General features: G+C 50.1%; 8 protein-coding genes across 8 annotated transcripts; 4 read left to right on the top strand and 4 right to left on the bottom strand.

The window, feature by feature from the left end:
• Nucleotides 1-201: 201 nt before the first annotated feature.
• BU24DRAFT_423011 (uncharacterized protein) lies at nucleotides 202-3,444 on the bottom strand. Its single transcript, XM_033528126.1, has 3 exons — nucleotides 2,772-3,444; nucleotides 1,896-2,106; nucleotides 202-727 (listed from the first exon to the last, which is right to left on the bottom strand). Exons 1-3 carry the CDS (start codon nucleotides 3,021-3,023, stop codon nucleotides 453-455), a joined length of 738 nt encoding a protein of 245 aa, XP_033384967.1. The 5' UTR covers nucleotides 3,024-3,444; the 3' UTR covers nucleotides 202-452.
• A 1,831-nt stretch (nucleotides 3,445-5,275) lies between these two features.
• Nucleotides 5,276-5,730, top strand: BU24DRAFT_206864 (uncharacterized protein). The gene has a single exon (XM_033521883.1). The coding sequence runs from the start codon at nucleotides 5,405-5,407 to the stop codon at nucleotides 5,636-5,638; it is 234 nt and encodes a 77-aa protein (XP_033384966.1). The 5' UTR covers nucleotides 5,276-5,404; the 3' UTR covers nucleotides 5,639-5,730.
• Nucleotides 5,731-7,289: 1,559 nt separating this feature from the next.
• On the top strand, nucleotides 7,290-9,197 carry BU24DRAFT_206867 (uncharacterized protein). Its single transcript, XM_033521884.1, has 2 exons — nucleotides 7,290-8,151; nucleotides 8,327-9,197. Exons 1-2 carry the CDS (start codon nucleotides 7,748-7,750, stop codon nucleotides 9,057-9,059), a joined length of 1,137 nt encoding a protein of 378 aa, XP_033384965.1. The 5' UTR covers nucleotides 7,290-7,747; the 3' UTR covers nucleotides 9,060-9,197.
• Nucleotides 9,198-15,084: 5,887 nt separating this feature from the next.
• On the bottom strand, nucleotides 15,085-15,714 carry BU24DRAFT_423006 (uncharacterized protein). The gene has a single exon (XM_033528125.1). The coding sequence runs from the start codon at nucleotides 15,292-15,294 to the stop codon at nucleotides 15,106-15,108; it is 189 nt and encodes a 62-aa protein (XP_033384964.1). The 5' UTR covers nucleotides 15,295-15,714; the 3' UTR covers nucleotides 15,085-15,105.
• BU24DRAFT_206802 (uncharacterized protein) lies at nucleotides 15,586-17,986 on the bottom strand. Its single transcript, XM_033521882.1, has 4 exons — nucleotides 17,820-17,986; nucleotides 17,609-17,769; nucleotides 16,033-17,532; nucleotides 15,586-15,986 (listed from the first exon to the last, which is right to left on the bottom strand). Exons 1-4 carry the CDS (start codon nucleotides 17,882-17,884, stop codon nucleotides 15,670-15,672), a joined length of 2,043 nt encoding a protein of 680 aa, XP_033384963.1. The 5' UTR covers nucleotides 17,885-17,986; the 3' UTR covers nucleotides 15,586-15,669.
• A 3,087-nt stretch (nucleotides 17,987-21,073) lies between these two features.
• BU24DRAFT_462758 (uncharacterized protein) lies at nucleotides 21,074-22,784 on the bottom strand (the record flags this gene model as incomplete). The annotated part of the gene is made up of 2 exons (XM_033532042.1): nucleotides 21,074-22,580; nucleotides 22,633-22,784. 2 exons carry the CDS (start codon nucleotides 22,782-22,784, stop codon nucleotides 21,074-21,076), a joined length of 1,659 nt encoding a protein of 552 aa, XP_033384962.1.
• Nucleotides 22,785-22,959: 175 nt separating this feature from the next.
• On the top strand, nucleotides 22,960-25,588 carry BU24DRAFT_492679 (SAE2-domain-containing protein). Its single transcript, XM_033533908.1, has 3 exons — nucleotides 22,960-23,146; nucleotides 23,198-23,230; nucleotides 23,277-25,588. The coding sequence occupies exons 1-3, from the start codon at nucleotides 23,029-23,031 to the stop codon at nucleotides 25,484-25,486; spliced, it is 2,361 nt and encodes a 786-aa protein (XP_033384961.1). The 5' UTR covers nucleotides 22,960-23,028; the 3' UTR covers nucleotides 25,487-25,588.
• A 366-nt stretch (nucleotides 25,589-25,954) lies between these two features.
• Nucleotides 25,955-27,536, top strand: BU24DRAFT_423001 (NAD(P)-binding protein). The gene is made up of 3 exons (XM_033528124.1): nucleotides 25,955-26,493; nucleotides 26,589-26,930; nucleotides 27,037-27,536. The coding sequence occupies exons 1-3, from the start codon at nucleotides 26,091-26,093 to the stop codon at nucleotides 27,339-27,341; spliced, it is 1,050 nt and encodes a 349-aa protein (XP_033384960.1). The 5' UTR covers nucleotides 25,955-26,090; the 3' UTR covers nucleotides 27,342-27,536.
• Nucleotides 27,537-27,616: the final 80 nt, after the last annotated feature.

The following is a 27,616-nucleotide window of genomic DNA, read 5'->3' as shown; positions in this document are numbered from 1 at the left end:
TAGGTATATGTTTCTTATGCATTGTAAAGCAGTAGTAAGGCGATGACTTTAAGACATAAACTATTGAAATGCAGTAAGCATTTGTATAAATAGCGAACCAATATCATTTAATTCAATAATGATGGAGACTAAGTCAGGAGGCCGTATGGCTTAGCGATGGCACATTTCATAACTTGTAAATGAATCATTTGTGAAGCAGTTGTATTAGCACAGCGGAGTTTTTCATCCTTGTAGATTGAAGGTTTCTTTGTTCTACTGAACTGCCTTGTGAGTGCCGTTCCCCCGCAGACAAAGCCATGAGAGTGACTGCGCCGCAGGAACACCACGCCGCACCAGTCCACCGTTCAACGCAATTGTTGAACAAGATGTGAAGGTCGAGGGAAGACGAGCTTGATCAAACGATCCCGTCTCCCTTGATGCAGGTATCAACTCGCCCAAATTACTCTATCTGCTCACAATTCCTCCAGATCCTCGTCACCAAGATCGAGAGCGGGGAAATCGCCGACTTCACATCGTTCCGGCCGTACGAAAACACCATAGTTGTTGCCGCACTCAAAGTATCGTTTGCCTTTAACCGAGCCGTCGTTCTTGCCTGTAGGTTCGTCCAGAGTGATGCCCACCCATGCGCCTAGGCCGGGAATCTCGGGGACGAGGCCAAGGTAGGACACCGTTCCTCGACGAGCGTCGGATTCGGGTAGTAAGCGTACGCGAGAAGAGAGTGTGAGACCTAGGTGTTATAGTTAGTGGATTTTTGGTTGCAAAGTGTTAGTTCATCGCAAGAGTTGGTGCAGGCTTGGACATCGAGTGTCATAAAGTTTAGTTAGGAAAGTTACGATTCTGAACCAGGTACGGTTTGTGGAGATGTGACAGGCTCAAAAAACATCACTGGTCTTTGGTCGTTTCCGTTCTCTCATATGGTGCCGATTGTCTTCATCACCAACATGACGCATGTGGTCGGTTTCGCTGAAATCTCTCCTCTAGAAGAATGAGGCGAGCTTGGAACATCGGAAGGGACGATCATATAGACAGCCAACATAGACCAGAGGGTGGCAAGCCTAACAGGCACTGTTGAAATTTCCTGGCCTTTGCCGTACTGAACGACTTGCACCTTACTCCTGCGCCCGAATGACTTGACATATCGTCGTGGGCAGCTATTCATGCAACAATGACGATGTCTCTCCCAGTGAGGTAATGAGAAGTACCCCGTTCAGAAAGGCTAAGATCAACATAGCGAGAAGACCTGGCATCGAATGGAAATTGTGAGGCTTATGTATCGAGGCATGGCGTTGAATAAGGATTGTCAACTTTAGGCCAGCTTACAGCGCGCGTGCAGTCCCAGCAGTGCGGATACCGGGAATGTGGATGCGGTCCCAGATCGCCGAATTCTCCTCAGAGACTGGACTGATTGCCGAACGATGACTGAGAACTCGCGGTGCCTGTGAGAGCGTTACCAGGCTCCATCGCAGGGAGGACGTCATCTCCTAATCTCACGCATCTTGGCGAAGCCTCATCTGCAGTGTGCCAGAAAGGGCAATTTGCCAAGACAAAAAGAGAAACAGATCTCGTTCGACAATATGACATATCCGACTCCGAAGCGCCGAGAACGCTGTGGCCAGTGGCAGATTGCAGGATGAGACAAGAACGTTCGTTTTTTTGGTCATAGATGGTGTAGTTTGGTCAACAGAAACAGCAAGATGCACCTGTCCGTTCTGGGAGAATCTTGAAGCATAGTCGTTTGGCGTAGGTTGTCGACAGACCGCTAACGCGAACGCGATCATCTTCTGGAGTGGACGTCACTCCCATGTTGTTTGTTACTTTTGGCTTGGCTCTATGCATGGTCTGCCACAACCGTACCTGTTCACGAGCGCGAAGTTCACCGGTCATGTATTGCTTACCTCTCTCTTCTATCTCGCGTTCGTAAGCAAGTATCTTCTGCTGCTCAATAGTGGGTGCATTTGGATCGAAGCGACCAAGTTTCTGTGATTTCTTCCAAGCGAGAACGCTGTCTGTTCTAGTCTCATACTCTGCAGCTGGCATTATGTACTTCTCCACTGATGATAAGTCAGAGTAGTCGGTGCGAGCGCCTGGTGGTCGAGTGTCGAGAACCTATGAATGGCCTGGTTAGAGACAAGATCCATGCTTAGGGGCGCCATTCCTGGCCGCGCCCCCTACCACCAGTCCTGCTTTCAGCTCAAGAACTGCAGATGCAGGGACATACTGAATGAGTACATCCTTGAGCAACTGAAAGATTGACTAGAAGAAAAGAAAATCCAAAAGAAAGGAAATTGGAATCGGATGATTAAAAAGCATAGACAAGAATACAAGAATAGTAATACAGCAAAGGGAGGAACTTAACGTTCCAGACAGCCAAACACTAGGATCGATGAATCTGATAACGGTGGAACAGCTTGGCGAGACATGCCACGCTAAGACTGTCAGAGAAGCAGTCGAGATAGGCCAATGACGAAGCCACAAAGGGCTGAGAACGGCGTGGTGGGGCATCAGCATGCATATTTGCTGCAGACCAGGATCAAAGCCTCAGAGGAAACAGGCTCAGCCCGACAATGGGATGTTTAGAAAAAGGAAAACAGTCGCAGAGGCCTAGTGAGCTAAGCGTAGGCCTATACAGACTAGCCAGGATTGCCACTCCATATCTAAAACATGGGAAATGTGGCAGCTGGCGATACGACGAAAGACGCGACAAGAACAAGCATCCGCCCCTCAGATAATGTACTGAGGTAAAAGGAAATAACCGAGAAGGATTAACTTACACTTATCTCTGCGTAAGGCTGCAGAGAAAAGGCCGAAAGCTGCGTCTGCTCCTCATTGCTAGAGGTAATAGCAACCGCATCCTGGGAGCCTACACGCAGAGTAAGTTGCTGGCTGCCGGCGGGGACACCGGTGATGGGTTCGAGGCGAGCCTTGAGATGGGCTATAGTCCACGATGGACTGATCCTACGCTCGGACGAGGAGTTGGAGGAGGTAATCAGAAGTGGAACATCGGCCGCAGGCTGGAGAGACATTTTGGAAACAGGAGGGGAACGCTGCCGAGTAGGAGAGTGGAAATGACCTGTCGAGTTTTCACACGCGCACACCGGCTGGCTGCTTGTCGACGGGAGTAGGCAATTACGATTGACGAGGAGAAGTTGTGTGTATGAATGAAGAGGGGCAGTAGTAATTACTGCAAATGTTTAGTCGGTTTAGTGCGGACTTGTGCTGTTAGGTCCAAAGGATGAACGATCGCAGCAGCGGAGGTGGATGGTATGAAAGTGGATACGAGTATGGTGTGTGGTAGTTGTGATTAGTGAGATGCGTTGTTAGGACGGGCATTAATCAAAGTCACGGATTCGGTTAAGATGGAAGACCCGATGATCAATGCAACGACGATATTCATAAAAAGAACTTGTTACGGATCAGGCCAAAAGGAAGTGCATACGTTGTAGGAGGTAGAGTGAAAGTAGAGTGGAAGGGGGGACGGTGAGGTGAACGGGTGAAGAGTGCGGGTATCCCGAAACGGAAGCTTAAGCGAGAGAAGGAGAAAAGAAGAAACACTAGGGATTCTACGACCAACAAGATCACGTTCACCACCATCCATTCATCATCATCGTCAACATCATTACTCCGTATTCTCGTACGTGCCTAGCTTCACCCCACGCCCAACGCCCACGCTTCCTTGTCTCATTGTGGACGCCGTGGTGGTCGGTCGTCTAAACCGTTCAAATCTTCAGGGCAATTGTTGCTATTCCCGCCGTCGTTGCCTTGAACCCATGGAACAGCCGGAGAACTACCCAACGCGATGGCTGGCCGATGTCATGACCATTCACTACTACTCACGCCTAGATACCCCACGCGATGCGTGAAACAGTTCATTCCACGTTCTCGCCTAGCTGACTACGGTATCTAATTACTGAGAATGTGCTTTTATGGGTGGCTTCAGTAATTGATGCCCCTAGCACGAGCCTCTCACCCACTCTGCTCGCCTTGCTTCGCAATTTCGAACGTGTTCCGTCAGCCAAGTCCGATGTTATTGCACCGAATGACGCTGCCTGCCCCTTCATATCCTCGGCACAGATCACCGAGAACACATCGCGACCCACCGGCGTTCAGTCTGGCGAGTCTGCCGAAGCGTGGTCGAGTCTGGCAAATCTGAATCGCCGTAATGGTGCAGAAGTCATGCCGCGCTCAAAGCCGCGCGCCTCTCTCTCTCTCTTCGTCCTTACCACGGTCGTTCTCCCTCCTCCCCGTCCCTTTTCGAGAAATCCTTGCTCTGTACAGGACTAGGAGGACCAGGAGGACTAGGTACTTGCCTTGACGTTGACAAACAGAAACTCACTCCATCTTCAAGCCTTCTCACAACCTTGTTGGCCCCTGTCCTGTATTGTAGCTGTCGCTGTCCGCTGTATCTGTCGTCGAAGTAGTGCAGTCAAGAACGCGTCCAGTTTTTCCTCCACTGTTCGACGGGCTTCACCGCTTATTTAATGCACTCTTGACTAAAAATATCAAGTATACTACTCGGCTAGGATGTCATTCCTTCGTCGCCAGACAAGCCAAATTGATGAACTGTTCGGCTGCAGACTCGTAGGACTGGCGGGGTGGACAGCCAGCTGGCACCGCATAGGCTCCGCATAGACATCGCATACCCCAGATTGGGTTAACCAACCGGGGCGCCCACAGCCAGCCAGACGTCACCACCCACGACTTGCTGCGACACAAACAGAGCAGGCGTACTGTGCACGGCGACTGACACTCTGATTCAGCAGGTCTCAGGCGGGCGAAGACACTCTGCCGGAACGTCACAGCCTGGGACCGGGGCTCTGGAAGAATCATGTTCGCAGCCGCACACAGATTGCAAAATTGTCAGAGTGGAGCGTCCTTCATAACATCTGAACCAGTCCCATTTCCACCGCGAACGCACCGTGGCGACGCCTCTTATTATTCAAGAACACTGTCCCCGTGCGCTCTCCACGACCGGCTAATGCGTGTCGGGCGTTTTAGCACCAGTAGTGCGGCCACCCGACCTTTTCAAGGTTCATTCAATCGTCTGCGTCAAGTCTTTCACCAGAACATATATGCTCGCACCAGGTTCGGGCGTGAATCAGGCATCGTTCACCGCCTAGCGAAGTTAGGGAATGCGCATCATCATTAATCCCTGATGTCCCTTTGTGACGATGCGACCGAGCGGCCAGGCGGCATCTTCGGGATGCTGCCACCGTGCTTGTTGCTGTGTGTTGGCTCTGGGAGGCCTTGATATCATAAGACGAAGGACAACAACGTGGCCCCTGAACACAAGACAACGCAGAGCACCGCCGCAGCCCGGCGGTTTTAAGGACAAGAGCGAACTCTTCCATGAGACCGCTCTCACGTGTGCGTGGTGGCACAAACCTTGGATAGACGACGCTTCGACATGAACACTGAAATAACAGCAGACATTCACGGTCTACGTTCTGGCACGCGTGAGGCCGGAGCTAGGACCTTTACTCATCGGATGCATGATTGCTGGCAGCTCTGTTCAACACACAGTCTTGGTGCTCGACGTCACGGCTTCCTACCTCCGGGCAGGTTACAGTTCACCGCTCTCTCCTGTTCAAAATATTGTCTTTGTCTTGCCCTAACCGCGTGGGCATTGCTGTGGGTCTAGTTGCATGCTTTTGTTCATAGACTGCTGGAATACGGCATCGGGAGGTGTAAACATTCAAGCAGACAAGCTTTTTTTCGGCGTGAACACATCACCACCTGCACCGCCATAATGAAGTCAGCGTTCGCGACGCTTCTTTCGGTAGCGACAATTCTGGCGTCAGATAGCCGTAGGGCGATGGGATGGGATGCTGCAGATCTTGTTCGCCGCGCTCCGCCAGGTCATCGCGCTTCTGCACCCGAGCCCCGGTCCTGGTTGCCAGACGTTCAGCGAATCCCTGAGCCTGTTCACCGCCTTTGCCTGGCTATTATTCGCTGCCCCCTTCCATTATGCTCCACAGAGGTTGGAGGCTCGTACAGTCGTTGATTATGACAGCTTGACAGCAGCTGCCCCTCGGTGGCCGCTGGAAGTTGGGTTCGTGCCGCAAAAACAGGGCTTTGCGGCACGTTAAGGTATTCTGTGATGGGGCAGAAGGGCAGCAAATGACGCCCAAGCTTTCGAGTAAGTAGTTGATATGAAGCAATAAGGACAGCGGGCAGAGCCAGAGCTCCAAAGTGAGTAATGCTGCTGCAGAGGTGGAGTACACGTCATCGGCCTCACTTCTCTGCTAGCACCGCCGTCGACTACTGTTCTCTTTTTGCAACTAAAATGCTAGTCATTTTGGGTACTTTTTGCTCTGAATGTTTTTCTTTTTTGGCTGCTCGTTAGATCGACGCAGACCGACGCAGACACACTCCCCTTAGATCAGCTGTCCCAGCAGGGCACGGTCCTGGGTCATCCCGGCATTTAACAGTGGCGCCGCCAGCACAGAGTCAAGCCAACGCAAAGCGTAAAGTAGTGAGTGTCAAGTTAGAGGACGCCAAAGCTGCATCCTAATCCAAACCCCCGGATCCCTACCGAGCGTGGACGGGGCAGCGAGGCGGCACCAGGACCAGTCCAAGGAAGGGTGTACCATTACAGCACTCGTCGCACATCAACCTGTGCCTAACTCACCCTATTCACTCTTCAGCGATCCATGTCCCCAGGTCTCCAAAGTATCTCGGTCCCAATTCTCTCTGTTTGCCAGGCCGCATCCCTCTACCACGACGCTTCTTCTTCCCTCTTTTTCTCTTCGCACCCAGTGGCTATGCACGCTTGCCGTTAGAGGGTCCATTGGTCGGCCATGTTTCAGAACCCTGTCCACTTGCTGTCCCATTTCCTAAATAGCTCCAGAGGGCAACCACTGAGAGCGTCAAACTGCCATAGTACCTCGCGAATGGTCACTTTGCCATAGACCGGCACACTTTTAGTATCTATCGAACCTCATCGCCCATCCGACCGCTTCTCTTCTACTCCTGTCTACCTCCAACTACTATCACCCTTTTTCACTATACTCTTTCCGCTGTCTGTGTTTATCAACACTTCCATCGCATTCACGCTCAACTCATCTCATCGCCTTTCAATCGACAATTGCTCATCGCCGCTGTGCTGCCCATCATCTCCAGCGTCTACCTCTGCCTAACGGGCACTGCCCAACGCCACCACACACGCACTCTGAGCATCGCAGCGCTGCTCACACCACCGTTCCACCAACCTCAGTATACTCAACTCTTTAAGTTGTTTTCAAAAGACGTGTAACTTGACCATTAAATAGCCAAGGTTCATATATTGTTCCGGTTTGGCCAGGGTAAGACACGTTGGTTGATATCGACCTGATCCACAGCACACCTCTCTACTTCTCTACTCTTGACGACCACATTCACATTCTGCCCCTCGACACCATCAAGTTCGGTGCTAGCAGCATCTTCCTAAACTCTTTGATCAATTCATGGGCTGGCTCACTGCTGGTCCACCTCGCCTATCGTGGATATCAATCTACTCATCGAGCCCCGGGGCTCTGAGTCCCCGGCTAGCAAGAAGAGTTCAGCATCGGTAGGATCAAATTCCACAGCCGCGACACGAGCTTACACGACTGCTCCGTCTGCATATACTCAATCACCTGCCTATGCTGGGGCATCACCGGCGTACCCCGCAACTTCTCCAGCATACTCAACGTCGTCTCCAGCCTACGGCGGCACCCCTGCCTATGCTACTCCAGGTCTTCCAGCTTCAGCGGCCGCTGGAGCAGCGTCAATGCTAGGCGGTCCCGTTCTCCCAGCTATCTCAGAGCTTCAACGACACCAGGATCCGGCCCAACCACAATTTCGGCCACTCTACTCAGGCCCACCAATGGCGACTTCAGCTCCTCCAGGCCATCCTATGACCAATGTTTCTCCACCAACACAGGTAATCAAGAGACAGGCATCGCAAACACCATTGCCAGAAGAAAGTCCTGCCAAGAAGCAATCCAAATGGACACCTGAAGAAGACAACCTCACGATTGAACTAAGGGGACAGGGAATGAAATGGGACGACATTGCGAAACGACTGCCCGGAAGAAGCTCGATATCTTGTCGACTGCGATATCAGAATTATCTCGAAAAACGAGCCGTATGGGATGAAGAGAAGAAGAATAAGTTGGCAAGACTATACGCTCGGTACGTACGATTATGTTTGCCTATCGGCCGCTATCCTATAATTTGGTTTTCGACTTTCCCCTGATTTGGTCCTCTACCTCATGTTCTTACAATGAAAGCTACAAGCTTATTGTATGCAACCGCTCACCCCGTACCCCGAGGATCTTGAGTTACCATGCTAATGGCTCGAATGTAGGTTCAAGGATCAGATGTGGCAGAAGGTTGCAACAGAAATGGGCATTCCCTGGCGGTCTGCAGAATCGATGCACTGGCAATTGGGAGAGCAAGAAATGAGCGCGCGCGCGAATGCTCCGGTCTTTCAGCTTCATCCGTCAGCCACAGGCGTCAACTCTCCACCTCCTACGCACGTTACCGTTACCCCAGCACCACATGGCTTTACACCTACAAACGCCAGCCAGCTGGTGCCTAGCCCTCTACCACCTCCCCCTTCGCAGACCCCACAGCAACCTCCAACAGTGTCCCAAGGCCCAGTACACGGCTACCATCATCGAACTGACAGTGGATCGAGTCAAGGTCGACGGAGGAGCGGCTCCTTTGGCAGACGTCGCACGGATGCGAGATCAAGGTCCAGCGTGCCACCCCAACTCGGCCCGACCCTTCCACAGTTCCACCCTACCTCTGAGGCCGACCTTGTGAGCGGTCCTACCACGGCGCCAACACCTGAAACCCATTCGCAAATCAAGAGGGAGAACGATAACGCTCCTTTTATTGAGCCGTATTTAAAGAGGAGGCGAGAAGACGAGGACTCCGGTAACCTTCGACCAGATTTGGAAACACGGAGCCACGGAGGCAGGAGCCCAGATCGATGCTCACAGCGTAGTGGAACAGGAAGTGTGAAGAGCTTGAAGAGAGAGGAACCGAGCGACGTCCATCAGTCTTCCAATGACACTCCCATCACGACATCTTGATAGCCTGCTGGTTACAAGCCTATCCCGCCGCAGCCTCGTGAGCAAGATCTGCAGCTGGGCAATGCCAGCCTGCTTCAGAAACATCAGCAGCGCCAGAAGAATGAACACACCTCTGGCAATGCGCAAATTGCACTGGCACACATTAATAACGCATTTTGAGGGCATTGAGCATCATTTTGCATGCATTCGAAGTATACATATTGAGCGGGTATTGCATGAAAGACCCGGACAAGGTCATCATATAACTGTTAGGCTTCCAGTCAACAGATACGATTATGGCATTTAGCGCATGGCGGGTTGTTTCTCAATTTTCCTTAATTTCTTTGTTCTTTTCCTCATTTCATTTCCTACATCATAGCGTGGTTTTCTTTTTGGGTCATCTCATTCCTCGGTCCTGTGTTTACTATACACTCATATGGCGGTCGGTCATGATTGTGCATTTATAGCGTTTCCTCTCTATGTCTTTCTGTCTTCTTCTTCGCCTGTCTTATCTTTACTATTATAATCATGTTTAACGTTTGTGCATTGAGCGAGCGCGGCGGGGCTGGAGACCCTTAGGTCACATTTTGTTCAAAAACAAAGATTCATACGTCTCATTCCAGTAACATTCAATCTGTCCTGATTTTTAGAACTAGCTCGACACCGAAATCATTTTTCCTATCAGTGGAATTCCCCTCGCATCAATTGTGGAGTATCCTAAGCGACAACTTTGACTCTACTAACATCTCCGCAAAACTATTTTTCAGAAACTACAAATCTGGAACCTTCGCGTCCTTGGGAGGCGAACATCATGACTGGCAATTGACGCAGACGTGGCGGTGAAGGGTTTTCTCGGACTGCCCACCGCCTCTTCCCATGACGTATCCAAGAACATGCGGTCAAACAATTTCAGCACACTACACAATTGACATTATTACGTGGCTTGCTGTATATTGCGCTGGCAATGCAAAGGAAAAATTTCGATGGATTGTGGTGGTGTTGAGTTGTTCCTCTTTGCGCCCTGTTCCTAGAGTTGGGCTTGGGGGAGAGCAAGCCTCACTTTTTGGGCTCTAAGCATCATGAACTGATCAACATGAAGATGAGTCAAACCATTGCCCATCACAATTACGAAGATTAGACGAGCACACTGGCCGCCCGCTCGGATAGCTTCTTCATGATGATGACCACATGCTACAATTACTTGCATGTGCGTTCGGACGTAGGCATGCTAGGAATAATACTAGCATCCATGACTCCCATGGTTCATCCAGGATTTCGCATTCCAGCCTTCCTTCTCATACCTAACTAGTGTGTACTGGCAGAGGTTTCCCTTCTATGCCGTGACAGCAGTCGGCTGTCCTCATTTCGAAACCGAAACAAGCAGAAGGTACACCCCTGTGCGTGGTTCATGCCCTACCACATGTCGGTATATACGAGGTTTCATGCACCATCGCTCCTTCGCCATGACCAGCAATAGGCGCATTGCCATCTTGTACTTTCTAGAAGGTCAATGCTATAGGGTATAATTCCGTTTCCACCATGTACAAGGGTTGAAGGCATTCGAGTCAGTGTTCATTATTCACGGCATTGACGTTCATGCCGCACATGCACGACACAGCGATCCTAAATAACGGATCTGGAGCAGCGACTCTGTAGGCTCGAGGAATCGAACAGGAGATTGCGATTTGTGGGGAATTCCCTCCACCCCTGGAAATACCATGAACAGGTGTGCCAATATGATCATGTTCGCCTTCAAACAAACACTCGGATCAACAGCAGTTCCCTCCAGCGCATCAAAATCGAACAGACTATGTGTTCTAATTTCCTTCTGGAAGGCCGGAGGAGACGCTTGCCCATTAGCCTGAGGTTAGGTTCCCCTCGCAGGAACGTGTTCGCGAGTTTGGACCCTCCCCATGAATCGCTAAGTTGATAATACAAGTGCATCGGCTTCTGAGAACTACTCGACTAATTGTCATAAACACGAGCAAGCATAGCGAGGCTTCGGATGTAACACCATACTTATTATAACTCCTTGTGGGTCGCCTCAGGATGATTGGCATGGTAGATGCGGAACCTGGCCATGGAGAACGTTAATAAAGTGTAATTGACAATAGGCATCCTAGAAGAATGCGTTCCTGATCGGCCCGCCCATCGGAAAGGGGATGAAATGATGGGAGAGTCACGCAATGGGTGTTACGGTTCACCTTCCGCGACCACACTGGTCTGGCCAAAACAGGAAACTTAACGTTCAGCGGGAACTCATCCCCCGAAAGCTCAAGGAGAAGGGCCGCAAAGGAGAAAAAATACTACCGGGACCATCATTAGTCGATTAGAAAATCATACGAGCAATCATGTTCGCCCCCTCCATGATCACCATCCGGCAAGGCTGGACGAACTGGATTCTCGACATTATCGAGGGTAGGCCAAGTGGGCTGTCGTCCTTCTCAGCCGCCCGCGGGAAAGACAGCCAATGTACTCTGTATATCTCCAATAATAGTCACATCACACTTCACAATTCTTTGGGCGCTACCAGCCCGTCCATCTGCAAGCAGATTCACGTTCACGAAAGGTAATTACGAAAATCAGAAGCCAATAAGCCACAGAGAAAGGAGAGAAGGAATGATAAAGTTTCCGTTGCAAGACAAGGAAAGCAAAACCTCTACGGATTCAAATTGCAGCAAATACCCACAAGGTGTTCCCCTCTCTCCTCGTCTCCCCTTCCGAACATTATTAACTATTACCGAGATCGTTCCACTTTGGTCAAACTGTGGCTAACTATAGCGACAAAACCCGCAAGCGCGGGTAGGTTTGCCCTAAAGCGGGTGTTTACTTTCGTCACAAACGATCGATTTCGCACCAATCTACTGGACTAGAGCGGTTCCCTCTTTGCACTTCCTCAGACGCAGGTGGCTTCTTAGCACGAAGCGAGTTTGAGACCGGCGTACACGGTAGCGTGGAAAGGCTGACTCGCCCCGAACTCACGAACTCACAGAGGGATCCCTTAACTAACTTTCTCTCTGCGTGTGTGTGTGATGCCGTAATGCTTGGATATGTCCATCCGAAAGCCCTACGGAAATACTATATGACTTTCCAAAAAGTGGGGCGATCTGGGATTGGAGGGGGTTTTCTTGCGCACTGTTGACGTAGTTTTTGGTGGGTTAGAACTTGGAAGAACACTTTGGAGGTTTGGCGAGTATGTGGACGTTTTGGGCGAACAATTAACAGTTCGTGAAGGGTCAAGCCATGGAAAGCTGTGGAGTGCAAGATACGGGGATGAACGTTGTTGGGCATCGTTCGGGCTGCGAGGGGCTGGAAGAGTTGGTGGGAAGTGGCTGCTGACTTTGGATGGATGGGCCAGGGGTTAGGGAGCCTTGAGGTTGTCCAGACGGATATGCGCGATCGTTCAATGTACGAAGCATGGAGTAGGCATACACATAAATTCATAGTACGTAGGACAACGCATCAACCGGTGTGGGAGAGAAAAAGCCTTAACATGTTCTCGGCCTGTGCAGGGCTTCCTTTGACTGTGGCGCATCCATTAGACATCGAGCTGCCGTTCGAGACATGGCGATATGACGTCTGAGCAAAGTATTGACAATTGCCAACTGAACCTCACATTGTACACGTCGACGACAACGTCCTCCCTCAACAGTTTCCGTGAAGCATCAATTGAACCAGAGGGAATTGTTCCAGCTTCCCCTACGAATGAGAACTCATCCGAATCCCAAAATCCTATACCTTCATGCAGCAATGGCAGCAACGGAACCCCTGTTCACAGTTTGACAACAACGCTTCGAAAGAATGAAGTAGTACAACGCTTTGCCCATTCAATAACAAAGATACAAAACATTTCAGCTTCACAAAAACCCCTTAGTTCAATCGTTATGGCACCAACATGACCCTCTTCACCAGTTGACCAGCATCATCATCGCCATCGTCGTCAACAACAAACAACCTCAACCACCACCACGATAATGGAAAGCTTCGTCACTTACGCCTCACCGCTTCTCGCCCCAGAATATCCCTCCCAATGCAGTGAACTTCCCGCAAAATCCATCCCTTGATCACAATGACGGCCCATCTTCCCCCCGCCAGCCACCGTCGTGCAACAATCCGTCCCCCAGGCCGGGTTGCAGTACCTCATACAAGCCCATTTCACACCGATCAGCTTCCCGTTGCACGGCGTTTGGGGAAGTGGGAGACACTACGAGAGGAGGGGGAACTTCCCATGCGGGAACCAAGCACCCAAGGCAACCAGTGACACAAGCCGAAGCTAAACATCAAAAAGAAAAAAAAGCCATGCCCATGCTGTGCGTTCATGTTGCTGTTGCTCTGCTTTGCTGCGCTCATCTCCATCTCACCTCACCCCCTTCCTTTGAGAGTATGTATGTAGTTGCAAGGTAACGAGATACAACCGCAGAGACAAAACGCGTGGGTAGTGTATGGCAGGTAAGCCACGCTGACCCCAGGCGGGGAAGAGGGGCCGAAAAATTCAAAGGTTGGAAATCCAACGAATTGAGTTTTTCTTTTCTGAATTGAAAAAAGTGTGGTTGCACAGAAGGCGGACGGGAGAGCCGGTCATCAAGTGTAACACAGGTTTCACATAATCGCCTACCCTAAGGCGCGCGTGGGCATGTCAGAACCTTGAGTGAACGTGAGCTGTCACATTGGTTTTTCATGGATGCTGCATTCTGTAGACTGCAAAAGCATGTAAGTACAGAACTTGATGTGACAGCTTCACAAATTTGGACTGCGATGCAGGCAGTCTGAGACAGACAAGCAAACAATGAAGCTGAAGAGATAAGACAACGCAGTAAATGATGTGCAAGACTACAGCAACCACGACCCATGCATGCAGGCGGCTTATACATGGTCGACCTGCAGTTCTGTCTGTCACGAGCATATTGGATGCGAGATTGCTTTATGCAAGATTCGGGTGATCATTTATTGTTTTCCATTTTTTGCAATTTCTCAACTACGGAATATGCATCTATTGTCTTGAAACCTCATCCATCCATGTGCGAGATTAAAATTCCTATTCTTTTGTGGAAATGTGGGAGAGTCAGGTGCGTTGTCGAAATAACATACGAGATCGCTTTTGTGGAACATTGGGTTGGGTTTGCATCTGGTGCTCGATCGTCCCTCCTGGCACAGCAGGTCGAATCTAAGCGCCCGCAGATGCTGGATAGATGCGATCTAATTGACGCCCCCGCCAGCGTCTTTAGTCGTTGCAAGCTACTGCTGCTGTACGACCGTCTTGTCGTTTGTCCCCATCTTCACCGGAACACAACTTACTCGCGAACTCATTGTGCGCGAGATCGTTCCAAGCAAGGTTGAGGTAGTGACAAGCCACACGTATATTTTGGACACGAGCGAGCGCTATGGAAATCTTAGAGACCGCAAGTATCCGGGTTGGCGGTGTAAAACCATGAAAGTCGGTGAGGTCGACCGGGCGGACATGTGCAGATGAAGTGGATCTTCAGGTAGGACGACAATGCTACGGACAGCATCAGATAGGAAAATGCTGAAGACATTGAGTATCTTGGCAAATTATCATTGCTGTGACAAATATCTTCATTATTGCGCTAATCGCTGGAGAAGTATTGCTGGACACGAAGAGCGTCCGTGTTCAAACAGGACGAATCTAAACCAAGGTCGTTATTGTCGTGATTCAACGCAAACAGCTGTTTCCTCCACACTCAGCCCGTGGGCAAAGCGAAACTACCGAAGGAAATCCTACAACCCCACAGACTAAGTTTATTACCTGCACTAGCTGTATGTATGTTGTTTGCCGAAGTAACCGATATCGAACCCCCGCACTTTTGCCAACGTAACAGATGTTGAATTCTCATGCTCGCCCTACTAAGAAGAAGCGGAGCTGATGCCGACAATGGTGACGAATCTCGCGATGCAGCACAGTGGATAGCGGAACTCATGCAGGGTTTGGGCGGGGCCGCGAGCAAGTTTGAATCCGCTTTTACAATCTACTGAATGCACTGGGCCCCTAGTCGAAGATACAGAGGTCGGGTTGGAAATAGTTAGTAATTGCAAGTCTTGCAAGAAAGACTCATTCCTGGACGGTAGTCTCATATGCTTGGGCGAAGAAGATACGGCTTTCGGTCTTCGCGAGGTTCTTAATGCTGTATGTGTTGCCTAGTATCCACAAGTTAGTCGTGCCTTCGCAACGCGTGATTTTGAAGAAGGATAAAAGCGGCACAAGGGAAAGCGAAAGCGAGCCAAATGCGAGGTGCGACATCGCGCGGGATGGTTGGGGGCCGCGAACATGTGTTGGATGTAGTACTTGGTTCGGAAGAAAGATGCAGCGAAAAAGCAAAGGAAATAAGCGGGATGGTGTGTGCGTTCGTGCTTTCAGCGAACGACAGGAAACGTCGTTGGGGAGCAGGGTCAGATGTTACACAGCATGCACGAAATGCAGCATTGTCCCAGCCACATCATGCATGTGATGAGAACAATCTCGGCTGCCATCCTCGCTTGTTATGACCTGTCTGATTGCAAAGTCGTAGAAGGCAATGCACCCAAAAGCGTATTGTGAACGACATGCTTACGATCGAAACGTGAAAGCATGAAGTAGTCCCCGCTTTGAGCGATGTGTACAGTTCAATGCAGACTGTCAAGACAACTTTGGAAGAAATCCCCAAAGGAGGGTAAAAAAAATATGTATAGACTTACCTCGAGGGACTTGCCATAGGCCTCCTTTATTGATTGTGAATTCATTGTCGTCGACTTGGACTTCAACTTTGCCTTTGGTGACATGGAACACCATATGCATTCGTCTCGAATTTTTGGACCGTTTATGGCCATCCTTGTCAAGAGCAAGATATCCCCAGCTAAAGAAAGAAGACGTGCCGGCAGATGCCAACTTGGTAAACTTGAATTCTGCTCCCGGTACTTCGACCGGCTTGATACCATTCTGTGCCCAGGCGATAGCTGGTAACAATTAGTAGTGTTTTATCAGTATCCAGTGGTGACTTACGCTCTTCAATCTGGTCTTGAAGTGTGACCTCGGCAGTGGTGTCAAAGTCCTTGTAGATTCCGAGGAGAACACCTTCATCTTGCTCCCACCCCTCGAGATCTTCTTCCTCTTCCTCAACAGCCGCGAGAGTGCGTTTGCTACCTTTGCGGCCTCGAGTAGCTCGCTTTTCTTTAGGCAACTCTTTTGTTTCGTTTCGCATAATAGATTGCAAATTGCCGTCGCGGTCATAAGAGGCATGCTCGTTGAGCCAAAAGTTAACAGGCTGGAGGCGGTGCCGACCAGTTCTGCCTTTCGAAGCAGCCTGGTCTGGATTCAACGAGCGGAATACCGAGAGCGAGCGGCCTCGTCCATATCTTGAAGCAGTAGATGTCATGGAGATCCGGTCAACCTCTTCTTCGGATAGCGGGTTTCCAAGAGCATCCACAAGTCTGCCAGGGGCAGACTCCAGAGCATTCACGGTCGTTTCATTCGGTTTTGAAGTTGCCTTTGGCCTTCCCCTAGCCACTGCCTTCGGTTTCTTGAACACGGCCTCGTCATTCACTTTCTCTTCATCTTTCTTCTTTGAGGCTGTTGTGGTAGCTGCTGCTGATGTAGTGGCTTTAGGTGGCCGTCCTCTCCTTTTAGGAGCTACCGGTGCCTCTTCAAGCTGCATTGACTCATCGTTCGCAGCAGGAAGAATACTACTATCTTCTTGCTCGGTAGCCTCGGAAATTCGATTGGAACGGCGACGCTCTGCCGCAGGTGGCGATGCCTTTGCGGACTTTTTGCCTTTTTGTGTTGTCGTTGGTTGTTCTTCAGCAGCTGGACCCCGTCTCTTAGTTCTTGATGAGGCCACTTCTTTCGGTTCGCTATTTGCCATAACATCGCTTTTGCGTTTCCTTCCTCTTTTTGCAGGCTGTTTGACAACAACCTCTTCTTCGGGTTCTTCCACGGGCTCTTCAACGGGTTCCTCCAAAGCCTCTTCGAAAGGCTCTTCCACAGATTCTTCCATGACTTCAGACTCTTCTACATCGCCTGATACGTCCTCATCTTCCAAGTCATCTGCCCCCGCCAAAGTATCATATCCAACAGCGCCAGCGAAGCTCTCTTCCGCAATCTCGTTTAACAATTCCGACTCTTCGTCTCCCGCAATTTCAGTGATTTCTGCCTGCACGACGCTCTCGTCCACTAGGGAATTATGATCCCGCGATGGCGATTCTTCCAAATCGTAGATGCTTGAGCGAGCTGCTCCACGGCGTGTACCGGAGCCGCTTAATGCTGGAGTTTCCTGGAGACTTGCCTCGTCTTGACTGAAGCTTAGCCGACGGCTAACGGCTGGATGTGATGTTGCTCGGTCCGAACTATCTGCGCTAGATCTGAGAATTGTCCGCGGGCCCATTGATGACTGCCTGCGCGGCGAGGATCCAAGTGAAGTTTTAATGGGTGAGCGCGACTTTGGCGGAGGGAGATTCGGACGACTGCGATGTAGGAAACGGCCGGGTGTGAGGTTTGGAACTTCGCCTGAAGATCTTGATTAGAATAATCCTCGAAAATGCGCGCATATCCAAAGCGCAGGCGGTGAGTCTCGAGGACTTACTCTCATCTATATCCATCGATTCAGACTCGATGACCGTGGCATTGCCGCTGAAGGTGTCGCGCTTTGCAGGGGATTTTTCCGGCGAAGAGAAAATTCCAGATATCGGTTCCATGCCATATTCATCTCGTACTCCTGTATCTTCGAGTCGAATGCCGGTTTTCCTGTGGACGTCTTCAGCCTCGAAACAATGAAATTTGGTTGCGCAACCTACCTCCCCTGTTCACCAACATTGTAGAATTGATTCTCGCGATTTTCGCGTTTCCGAGCGACTGGCATGGTGTCGGCTATCGATTGTGTGAATGTTGAAGAATTACGCGTGTGAGCGAACGCGTTGTGTTGCACGTATTGCGGCCAGTTGAGGAGCGTGCGATGATGTTGTTCTGGTTGTTTTGGTAGCCCACCACTTCTTACCGAAATCGGGCTAGCGCATTGGTTTTCACATTTCTTGGCATATGTCCATTCACACTTTGTGAGCGATTATGTACTGTTTTCTTTCTATATGACAGACCTTTCATACGAGTATAATGTAGGATCATGATTCAATATTGCAATTACTGAATTTCTCAGAAAACTTCCAATCAATGAGCTCGGTGATGATGGAAATGTCCGATTCGCTCACAACTTCCCAATTTATATACAGGATTGCACTGAACGAATTCAATAGTCTAAGACGCAATGTAATAATGATCATGAATAGATAGTCTTGATGTTGTGATTGACTTTAAGCAGCAGTGTGTACTCCGTACCTTCTGTTAGGATCGCACTCGTAGCTTACGAGTCATTGAATCATAAGACTGTTACAGCTCTGCTATTGTCATCACCTCTATCGAAATTCCTTCAAAGTATAAGCATATTCGCCCTGAGATAGCTCTCTAATCTTCTATGTATGTCGACACAAATACTGATTACCTTAAGACAATGAGAATCCGAGCGAATCCCCACGGGCCAACATCCCCCACTCCACTAACGTGGGCCTGTGCGAGACGCCACCTGGGGTACCGAATCTCTACCTGCAAGTAATCATTAAGGTTATGTTCTGGAGTGGAGACGGCCGTTTGGAAGAGTCTAGACGTATGTATTGACAAGGCGTAGCAGGAGAGTAATCCGCCTGGGGCAATCCGTCAATATTCTGCAGACAAGGCCCATTGTTCCTTGGGAGAAACATCACAGCAAAAGTAGAAGTAGATGATTTGTAAGACCCAGTGCCAAATGAATGGGTGGGACAATATCAATTCCATCCTATCTAGCCATCTTGTGAGAGCCGATGATTTAAAATAAACAATCTAGCCTAATGCAAGGTTGTTTTCCTAAAACCAGCACAAAGAAGAATGCCAGAAATTGATGCTCACCCCGCCATGTCGAAAGATTCATGCCAATCCGTGACCCTGTTATAGTCGGTGCGTCATGAATATCACTCCACCATTGTTCTGTCTGAAATAAAAGTCCACATCCTCCATCGTGTATCTCCCTTGATGCAAAATTCCCTAGTTCATTCGAGACCTTTTTATCTTCGTTGCCGTATCCTCTTGACGAATGGACCAGCCTGTCAAGAACCAAGTTGGTAGTTGCCGGGTGCTGATGCTTTTTGGTAGAACATGGAAAAGTGGCCAGCCGCAAGATCATGAAAACATGTACATTTGAAAGAAACTCGTAATCGTGCCGATGGGTCGTAAAATCGCGGTCAGAAATCTACCCAAACCTCTCCAAATCCACCGAGAATGAATTAGGCGATCGGTTGCGTCGAAAACTAGTCCGGACAAGGATATCGACGAGCAGGGGCGAGCAGCCTAGTTGGGGCAAGCATTCTGGACGTGGCCAGGTTGCTTGCAGCGGTAGCAGACGCGCTCGGTGGAGGTCTCGCTGGGGCAGTCGCGGGACAAGTGACCAACCTCACCACCTATAATAGGTCAGACAATGTCAAGTACGACGGGCAACTCATGTTAACTTACAGTTGTAGCACTTCTGGCCCTGGGTGCAGTCGCGGCTCATGTGGCCAAAGCCACCGCAGGAGTAGCAGGTAGTCTGGCGAGGGCCACCGAAGCCGCTGCCGCTGCCACCGCCGTATCCTCCGCCGTAGCCTCCACGCTGGTAACCACCGGCACCGCCAGCGCCACCCTGGGTGCAGTTGCGGGCAATGTGGCCAGTCTGTCCACACTTGTAGCACTCCTGGTTGCCGCCACCGAATCCGCCGGCACCGGCGTCCTTGGTGCACTCACGGCTGATGTGGCCAACACCACCGCAGCGGTAGCAGGACTTCTCGGCCTGGGGAGCGGTGCAGTCGCGAGAAAGGTGACCCTTGTCGCCGCAGTTGTAGCAAGTGGGGTTTCCCTTGGTAGGGCAGTCGGCAGCGCGATGGGCAGGGTCGCCACCTGATGGAAAAATTAGTAAAGAGCCCCTCGGAATGCAACAAGGGATTGTTGTAGAATGAATGTGCAGAATGTGGGGTACACGGTGCGTAAACATCCTGAAAAGCAATAATTCCAGGTCCACTGCTGTTGTCCATCCATCACATGATAGGAATGTTGGAAGTGGAAGTTCCGTGTCTGATCGGTGCGATATGACGTTTTGCCACAGCATCACCTCGCAGAGAGTGCCCGTCGAGAAAACTGAAAGAGAAAGATTTCCGTGATGAAATTGGGAGCTTACAGTTGTAGCAACCGCGACCGCCTTGACCTCCTGGTGCAGCGAAGCTCATCTTGATTCGAAGAGAAGTGATCTGTGGCGTGTCAAAAGAAATTTCCAAAAATTGCAAAGCGCGGCGCGCGCTGCTGGATTGCGGGGTACGAACTTGTGGGTTGAAAAGTTGTTATGGGAAGAACCAACAAAGAACAAGGTTGATTCTAAAGCCGTCTACTTTTGCGATTCTGCTAATTGAGAAGATTTCGAACTGTGAAGTTGACTTGAGAGAGTAAAAGAAAACGTAGCAGAGCGTCGGTGGGAAGTTTTGCTTTCGGCTCCAGAGACGCTAATACCGCAAATCGATTAGCGTATACACTAACGGCTTGAGGCATAGTTGTTCCGTCGTGTACCTAGGCGACCAATGAAATGCCGCGGTGACGTTGGGGTATAAGTTGACCACTATCCATGAGTGTCGAAGCATGCTGACGGGAAGGTGAAGCGCCAATATTGTAGAGATTGGCAAGCGAACGGCAATATATCTGATGCTCTCATTAATTCGTGTTAGAGAGCAGCCGGATCAAGCCAATTTCTGGCTACTTCAACCACATGATGCGCAACCTGCCCCACCACGGAGCATGACGACCTGGCGGGGACAACACCGCCGTCTGCTCCATAAGCAGTGTGTACTGTGTATGGAGAGCAGTTGAAGATCGGCCGAACCAAGGCGGGTGTTCCGCTCGTGCAGACATTTCAGTCATCTCACTGGTCGATGCATTCGAATTGACGTGTGAAACGTTGTAACCACACACAAGTTGAGCTCAGGATTGCGCGTGCTGGCTCCCCAGATCAAGTAAAATCATACACTGCTAGGGCTTGGCTGCCCTCACTTTTCTCCCTAAGAACGATGACATTTTGCTCATCGAATCCCACCCAGCCTCGGCTAACAGTGGAATCATCGAACCCTTGATCCAAAGCAGAACGCAGGCCGGAACGCTGTTCAGTATCAACTACTGTAACATCGTGACAACCTTCAGGTGATTTCGCTGGCTGAACTCTGACGCTCAAATCGCCGATCATGGCCCGTCTCCTAGTCGCTGAAGACGGCATGCCTCCCTCTAAATCCCATACACGGAGTTCATTCCCCAAGCGGCTGACGGATACGGCTTTCCCGCGCATACCGACGTGCGCGCCAGACACCGAGGAAGTATGGCCCCACAGTCGGTTCCCAGAGCTGATGTTAAGTGATGTGTCGGTTGATCGAACCAGATACAATGTAAGGGTATTGTCTGGATGCGAAGCGAGGAGATATGGGTGTGAATAAGACATTGAAGTTGGTTTGGAACTGCTGGGAATGTGTGATACCGACGGCTCCCGTAAACGTCCTGAGAAAGGCGATGATGAGCGTGTAGATGGATTTGATGCCGATCGTTGCCCTGTAAGTGTGCGAGAGAGTCCATCCGTCGCAGTGCTTAAACGAGATTCTAAAAGCTGTCCCTCGTGAGAAAGCCGCATTTCCTGGATTCCAACAGTCCAGCCAGAGAGATATGTCGGAAGCGAAAATGCAACTGCTGCTGTGATTCCATTGCCACTTGCTCGGAGTGATAACGACACGGGCGGCCACGCCGTATGAGATCTCAATGAATAGAGAAGCTCTGGCGATTCTAAACCTCTACCCGAATCGCTCTTGGGGAAGGCATAGAGAGACAAGAGATGATCCTCGGTCATGGTCAGCAGATAAGGAAATGAGGAAGCAAGTGCAGAGAGCATGCCGTTCGATGAGGGGGGATGAGAGAATAGCGTCGACCATGATTGATCTTCCGAGTTCAGAAGGAAAACCGTGAAAGAGCCATCCTCAAAGCCTACTACTACCCGTTGCTGAGAGCCCGAGTCATCTTCTTGGAGATCAACTGCCATCGATGTAGGCAGCTGTGGAATTTCGGTCCCATCGACTGTCAATAGAGTTGAGGCAATCAGGCCCCTCTCATTCTTTGAGTCCCAGGCTCGTAGCCCATGCACAGAATCCGCCGTGTACACGATGCCATTATGCATCATGACTAGCAGTGGAGGGTCCGCAGGTCGTTCTGCGATTACAATTTCGCTGACAGCGCATTTTCCTCGCGACCAGTTATGTCTCAACCGATACTGCTGCTTCCAATCTGTGTGTGGCCCCCTCTTCACGAGGTCAGAATCATCTAGCCATTTGGACAATTTCGAGGAGTAGTGGAGGTGACTCGAGTATGCGCTCTCCTTGATCCCGGGTATACGTGAAGCTTTAGGAAGCACAAATTGTTTGTAGTACGCAGCCTTCCATATTTCCGCATCGATGGACAGTCGTCCAAATTTTCGAGATACTCTGTCGATCTGTTAGAACTTCCTCCAGGCAAAGCTTCAAAGGATTTCAATACCTTTGGCAAACCAACAACGTCGGAACAGAGACGAAGGAAAGTATGCGCACGAGAAGCTCGTCACTCAGTCTCGAAAGTCTGTCGTCTGCGGGAGCCCGGCGCAGCTTCAATGGGGGCTCATCTACTTCGTCTTCATCACGATTCCTTTTCATTGCAGTATTCAAGGCCGGAGGTCATCACAAATTTTCCGTTCGAATATTAATTAGACATAAGTCTTGAGCACCTTGATTGCTGGTGCGGAAGCGGTGGCGGAGATGGTCCGTGCGGTTGATGGTGCCAAGACGTGTGACTACGTGCATCAGCGCGTCCAACTTCCGCAGAATAGATCGTTTGAATATTAAAGCACTCAGAAAACGCGTGTACGCTATGTCAGAATAAAAGTCCCTTTCAGAAACAATGGCCAGTCGACCTACATGGCTTGAAGAGCAGAAGAGCCGTCTCAATGATGGCGTGCGATCCCTTGAACGCGTTACAGATGAAGTCATCCAAAGTTTCGCGGCAGAGCTGAAAGGAAGTAAGTCTACGCTTGCAAGGATTGAAACTTCAAATGCTCATTGTCAATTAGGAGAAGAAACTCTTCTAAATGATATGAAAAAGGGTAGGTCATTCACATTCATTATGCTATCTCAACTTACAACGACTAGGTGATGAACAACGTCAAATACTTTCCGATCGTCTGAATGAAGAGATTGCAAAGAACAGAAAACTTGAAGCTCAAAACGGCCGGCTACGCCGTCATATCACTGATGTTGATCCCGACTTCTTGTTGGCAACGACTGAGGATGATAGTGATGTCACGGGACCCATACAGTCAATCGCGGAAGAACGCCTCGTCGACAAGTACAACAATCTTCATCAATTGTACCAGGAGAATATGCAGAGGCTCAAGTATCTCGAAAGGAAGAATGTAGCCGTCATGCAGAAGAATAGGGAGATGAAAGAGAGTGTTCGCGCATGGCAGCAGTACAGCGAGCGCCACCACGATAAGCAACGTCGGAAGAGTCTAGAGGAGACTAAGATCAAGAGATCGGCATCAGAAATTCGAGATTCTGAGAACAATCTGGACGCAATACGTACGAAGACTGGTCCCTCCGAGAACGGCACAAATCAGCAAAACATTCGGCCAAAGCCATCATCCCCTATCTCAGCGAACAATCCCCCCGGTGCAGATCTTTCAGAAACACCGGAGTGCGCACTAAGAAGTCATTCGCAGTTTCAAGGCGATGGTTTTGGCCCATTACCGTCGAGCCCGTCGGCTCCTTTCGAGGAGCAACTTGACCAGAATCCTGTCGAACCACTGTTGCATGATACTGGAATGATGGATGCGACCGATCGACGTACTATGGGATTTATTGAGGAACGCTGTACTAGGATCAGCTCGAGCCAGACGACCGAAGATGATATCGCCGCTGATCATCGAATAGAGGTTTCCCGACCAATGCTAGAGGATGATGATGACCTGCCACAAGTTGTTTCGGAAAGATCATTAAAACGAAAAAGGGCCCCAATAGCCAATACAGATGAACCGTACGGAAAGTGCGCTTCTGACGGCTCCATGAAACGACCTCATAAGATCAAAGAAGAGCCACGGAGCAGTCCGCCCTTACCAGACTTGACGCACATATTGACGCGAAACGAAACCCTTGATCTCGACGTACCTGGGCCAACAGTAATTGCCACACCTCACCACAGACAAAAATTTCAAGTTGGTGCTATAGCGGGATTGCATTCCCAACGATCTTCAAGTGTACCATTGATCAAAGAAGAGGATACGGGTACCAGAACTACAGGAATTGTACCTCAAGCTCGAACCGGCCCTAGGCGAATTGATAATGATGGTGCTTCTGGGAGGGGGCATAGTGAGCCTTCGCAAGTTGCACCGATGGCATCGCGAGCGCTCAGAACCTTAGACCCAAACGCTCGCAACAGCCCGGTGGTGGAGAAAGATTTCAAGCGGCGCAAGAGCGACCAGCGAGCTCGCGATAATGAGCGATACCGTATCTTAGCAGAATCCGGAACTGAGCGTTTGCCTGGAAATGAAAACAACGAACGACTCACCCCAAGCATGGCCAGAGCAAGATTCAACAATAGGATGAAGAATCTTCGAACACCTTCGAAGGGAGCAAATAATTCGCTGGACTCACCCGTGTCTAGAGTCACTGGAACATACACAGAACAATTACCGACACCGCCATCAACATTATCGCGAGGAGGGAATAGAAACGAGTTGACTCCAGCTTCTCGAACAGGACTAGGATCAGCTGCGAGACCAACTGGTCCGTCCGTTTGGCCTACACCCCGCAACGGTTTCGCGCCGCGGACCACAGCTCAGTCTCCATTACGCACCAAAGCGTTGAGTGAGTTGAAACTATCCGATTTCAAGGCGAATCCCACATACAACCAAGGCTACAGTTACCCATTCACCGAGACTGTGCGAAACCGTGCGGACCGTGCCTGTCTCTCAGGTTGCACCAGGCCCGAATGCTGTGGTTCCGCTTTTCGCATAATGGCCGAGGCAGCACCTCCGTTATCGTCTTCCCAGGAAGAAGATTTGCTGAGAGACAATCTTGGAGACGCTTATGACGATACGCGATTGACTCAAATGTCTGCTGAAGAACGCAGAGAGTTAGTTCTCCAGGCAAGAACTCGACAAATGGCAAACAAGCATGGCAAGCATCGTCAAGCATATGAGAGACCAAAATCACCGCCTGGGTTTTGGAGGATCGATTTCCCAACGACGCAAGAAGAAATAGAAGACAGAGAAAGGGCAGTGCAAATGGAGCGAGAGCAGATCCAGGAGCGACGAGCAGAAGCAATGAGGAAGGGTGGGAAGTGGATATTCAGAGATGAATGATGCCCTCGCACTTAGCATTTACGAGGTGTTTCTACATCTTCGTAAGCGTAGTACTATTCCACACCATTATTATCTACTCGCTGGCTTCAAATGTATCGTGACCCAATCCTCATAAATTCAGAATTACGATTTAGTTGTCAAACTCCTTTCTATCCTTCCTTCCCGCGACGACTTCGCTAAGCTGTTTGCTACAGCCAACTCCTAGTACGCCTAACGCTGACAACAGATCCGGTTTGCAGATCAATCACTCTTGTAGATACTCCAGGTACTGTCAGATTCATTCAGCTGAAAGGAAACCTGAATGCTTCAGTCTGTTGGAACCAATAATCAGATACGAACTAACTGCATAAAGATATATAAGAGTCTCGGTTCCTCATCACGCGTTCCTGCATTAAGCGCATGTGCATATATCACATCCAGTGCTGACGTGCGCGTGCATATGCACTATACCCATTTACCTACATATCTAGCTACCTGACTGCCTATTTACATAACAGAAGTTCTAGCTACTCTACCTTCTATATATTCACTTGAGATCGCTAATCACCATCACCAGGGATCTCACTTCTAAGGGATCTCACTTCTAATAATCCAAGCAATCACGATGCCCGCAATGTCATCACTAATCTCTCTAACAATCAACCATATCGCGCTGAACCCTATCGTAACAGCGCCTATCCTCTGGATCCTCACCAAAGGTCCTCCCGAGCTCCGGGCCCGAATCACACTACTTCAGAACCCGCAAACCCTTGCCGTTGCAGTAAAAGTCTTGAAATCATTCCTGGCCATTGGTGTTCTTGGTACAATCAATCGCCAGCTTAACCGACTTGCATTAAACTCATGGCGTCTTACAAGCCAGAAAGGACGGTGGAAACTGGACGAAGAGGTCGCGGTAGTGACAGGAGGGAGCAGTGGCATTGGATATTTTATTGTGAGAGGTCTTGTTGCGAAAGGCGTCGTCGTTGCGATTCTTGATATCATACCGCCACCGAACGAATTGGGGAACAGTATGTTTTTCCTGTCACATCGTCTTATCCTCCCTAGAGGGCCAAATATTTCTCATTATATCATAACTTGACAAACCCCCTAACAAACTCAAAAGACCCAAAAGTGCACTTCTACACCTGCGACATCGCAGAAGCCTCATGGATCTCCTCAGTAGTGGAGCAAATCCACACAGACATAGGATCTCCATCCATCCTCATCAACAACGCCGGCATAGCCACAAGCGGATCCATCCTCAGCACTGACGATGAATGGCTCCACCATATCTACGCCGTCAATGTGATCAGCAACTTCACGACCGTGCGAGCCTTCCTACCTTCTATGATCGCGAAGCAGAAGGGCCACATCGTCACAGTAGCCAGCACGGCGAGTTTCCTCGGCCTGGGCGGCTTCGTCGATTACACGAGCACGAAAGCTGCTGTGCTAGCTTTCCATGAAGGTATGTGATCTCTCCCCTCCGTCTCACTCATTCATCTTCTTCCCTTCCCTCCACCCCAATCTACTTGTATTTGACCTCGAACCTACCAACTCATACAAACCCACAGGTCTAAACCAAGAACTAACCCACTACCACCGCGCCCCGAATATCCTCACCACCTCCGTCCACCCAAACTGGACCCGCACCTCGCTCCTCGAATCCTTCCCGTCCGCTCTGCGCGGCCAGCACCTCCTCGAACCCAGCACCGTTGCCGACGCAATCGTGAGGCAGATCGAGCGCGCGGAAGGTGCGCAGATCGTGATGCCTGCCGTGGCCGGGGTCATGGGGTTGGTGAGGGGGCTGCCGAACTGGGTGCAAGAGGTTGTGAGGGGTGGGACTAGTAGGGCTGTGTTGAGGACCGTGAGGAAGTAGGGGAGTCGTGTAGGGTAGGTGGGAGGGGGGGTTAATTACCTACTCAGGCATATTTTGAGATTTTACTCTGGATTGGGAGTTGATAGGAATTCGGGTTGTGGTGATATTTTAGGAGAGGTGGTCGCCATGGTTCTCATGATTTTATATATGTTGCTACGTGATGTTAGCTGGCTATCCAATTTAACTATCAACGACAACATACTTCGTGGTTTGAGGGTGAAAAGATACATACTTACTCTGGCTATAGATCCCACTCTACATGCCTGACCACATAA

The sequence above is a fragment of the Aaosphaeria arxii genome (genome assembly GCF_010015735.1).
Source record: "Aaosphaeria arxii CBS 175.79 unplaced genomic scaffold BU24scaffold_4, whole genome shotgun sequence".
NCBI lineage: Eukaryota > Fungi > Ascomycota > Dothideomycetes > Pleosporales > Aaosphaeria > Aaosphaeria arxii.
This window is presented reverse-complemented; position numbering and strand designations above follow the sequence as displayed.

What these genes read in the sequence shown, in the direction of transcription:
- BU24DRAFT_492679 (XM_033533908.1), top strand. Translation starts at nt 23,029, where the DNA reads ATGGCCAGTCGACCTACATGGCTTGAAGAGCAGAAGAGCCGTCTCAAT. An exon ending in CGCGGCAGAGCTGAAAGGAA is followed by an intron (nt 23,147 to 23,197) that starts GTAAGTCTACGC and finishes ATTGTCAATTAG; the next exon opens with GAGAAGAAACTCTTCTAAAT. An exon ending in TCTAAATGATATGAAAAAGG is followed by an intron (nt 23,231 to 23,276) that starts GTAGGTCATTCA and finishes TACAACGACTAG; the next exon opens with GTGATGAACAACGTCAAATA.
- BU24DRAFT_423011 (XM_033528126.1), bottom strand. Translation starts at nt 3,023, where the DNA reads ATGTCTCTCCAGCCTGCGGCCGATGTTCCACTTCTGATTACCTCCTCC. An exon ending in AGCCTTACGCAGAGATAAGT is followed by an intron (nt 2,107 to 2,771) that starts GTAAGTTAATCC and finishes GGCCATTCATAG; the next exon opens with GTTCTCGACACTCGACCACC. An exon ending in ACGCGAGATAGAAGAGAGAG is followed by an intron (nt 728 to 1,895) that starts GTAAGCAATACA and finishes TATAACACCTAG; the next exon opens with GTCTCACACTCTCTTCTCGC.
- BU24DRAFT_206867 (XM_033521884.1), top strand. Translation starts at nt 7,748, where the DNA reads ATGCTAGGCGGTCCCGTTCTCCCAGCTATCTCAGAGCTTCAACGACAC. An exon ending in TTGGCAAGACTATACGCTCG is followed by an intron (nt 8,152 to 8,326) that starts GTACGTACGATT and finishes GCTCGAATGTAG; the next exon opens with GTTCAAGGATCAGATGTGGC.
- BU24DRAFT_206802 (XM_033521882.1), bottom strand. Translation starts at nt 17,884, where the DNA reads ATGCCAGTCGCTCGGAAACGCGAAAATCGCGAGAATCAATTCTACAAT. An exon ending in AATGTTGGTGAACAGGGGAG is followed by an intron (nt 17,770 to 17,819) that starts GTAGGTTGCGCA and finishes AGACGTCCACAG; the next exon opens with GAAAACCGGCATTCGACTCG. An exon ending in ATCGATGGATATAGATGAGA is followed by an intron (nt 17,533 to 17,608) that starts GTAAGTCCTCGA and finishes CAAGATCTTCAG; the next exon opens with GCGAAGTTCCAAACCTCACA.
- BU24DRAFT_423006 (XM_033528125.1), bottom strand. Translation starts at nt 15,294, where the DNA reads ATGTCGCACCTCGCATTTGGCTCGCTTTCGCTTTCCCTTGTGCCGCTT.
- BU24DRAFT_423001 (XM_033528124.1), top strand. Translation starts at nt 26,091, where the DNA reads ATGCCCGCAATGTCATCACTAATCTCTCTAACAATCAACCATATCGCG. An exon ending in ACCGAACGAATTGGGGAACA is followed by an intron (nt 26,494 to 26,588) that starts GTATGTTTTTCC and finishes CAAACTCAAAAG; the next exon opens with ACCCAAAAGTGCACTTCTAC. An exon ending in TGTGCTAGCTTTCCATGAAG is followed by an intron (nt 26,931 to 27,036) that starts GTATGTGATCTC and finishes ACAAACCCACAG; the next exon opens with GTCTAAACCAAGAACTAACC.
- BU24DRAFT_206864 (XM_033521883.1), top strand. Translation starts at nt 5,405, where the DNA reads ATGAACACTGAAATAACAGCAGACATTCACGGTCTACGTTCTGGCACG.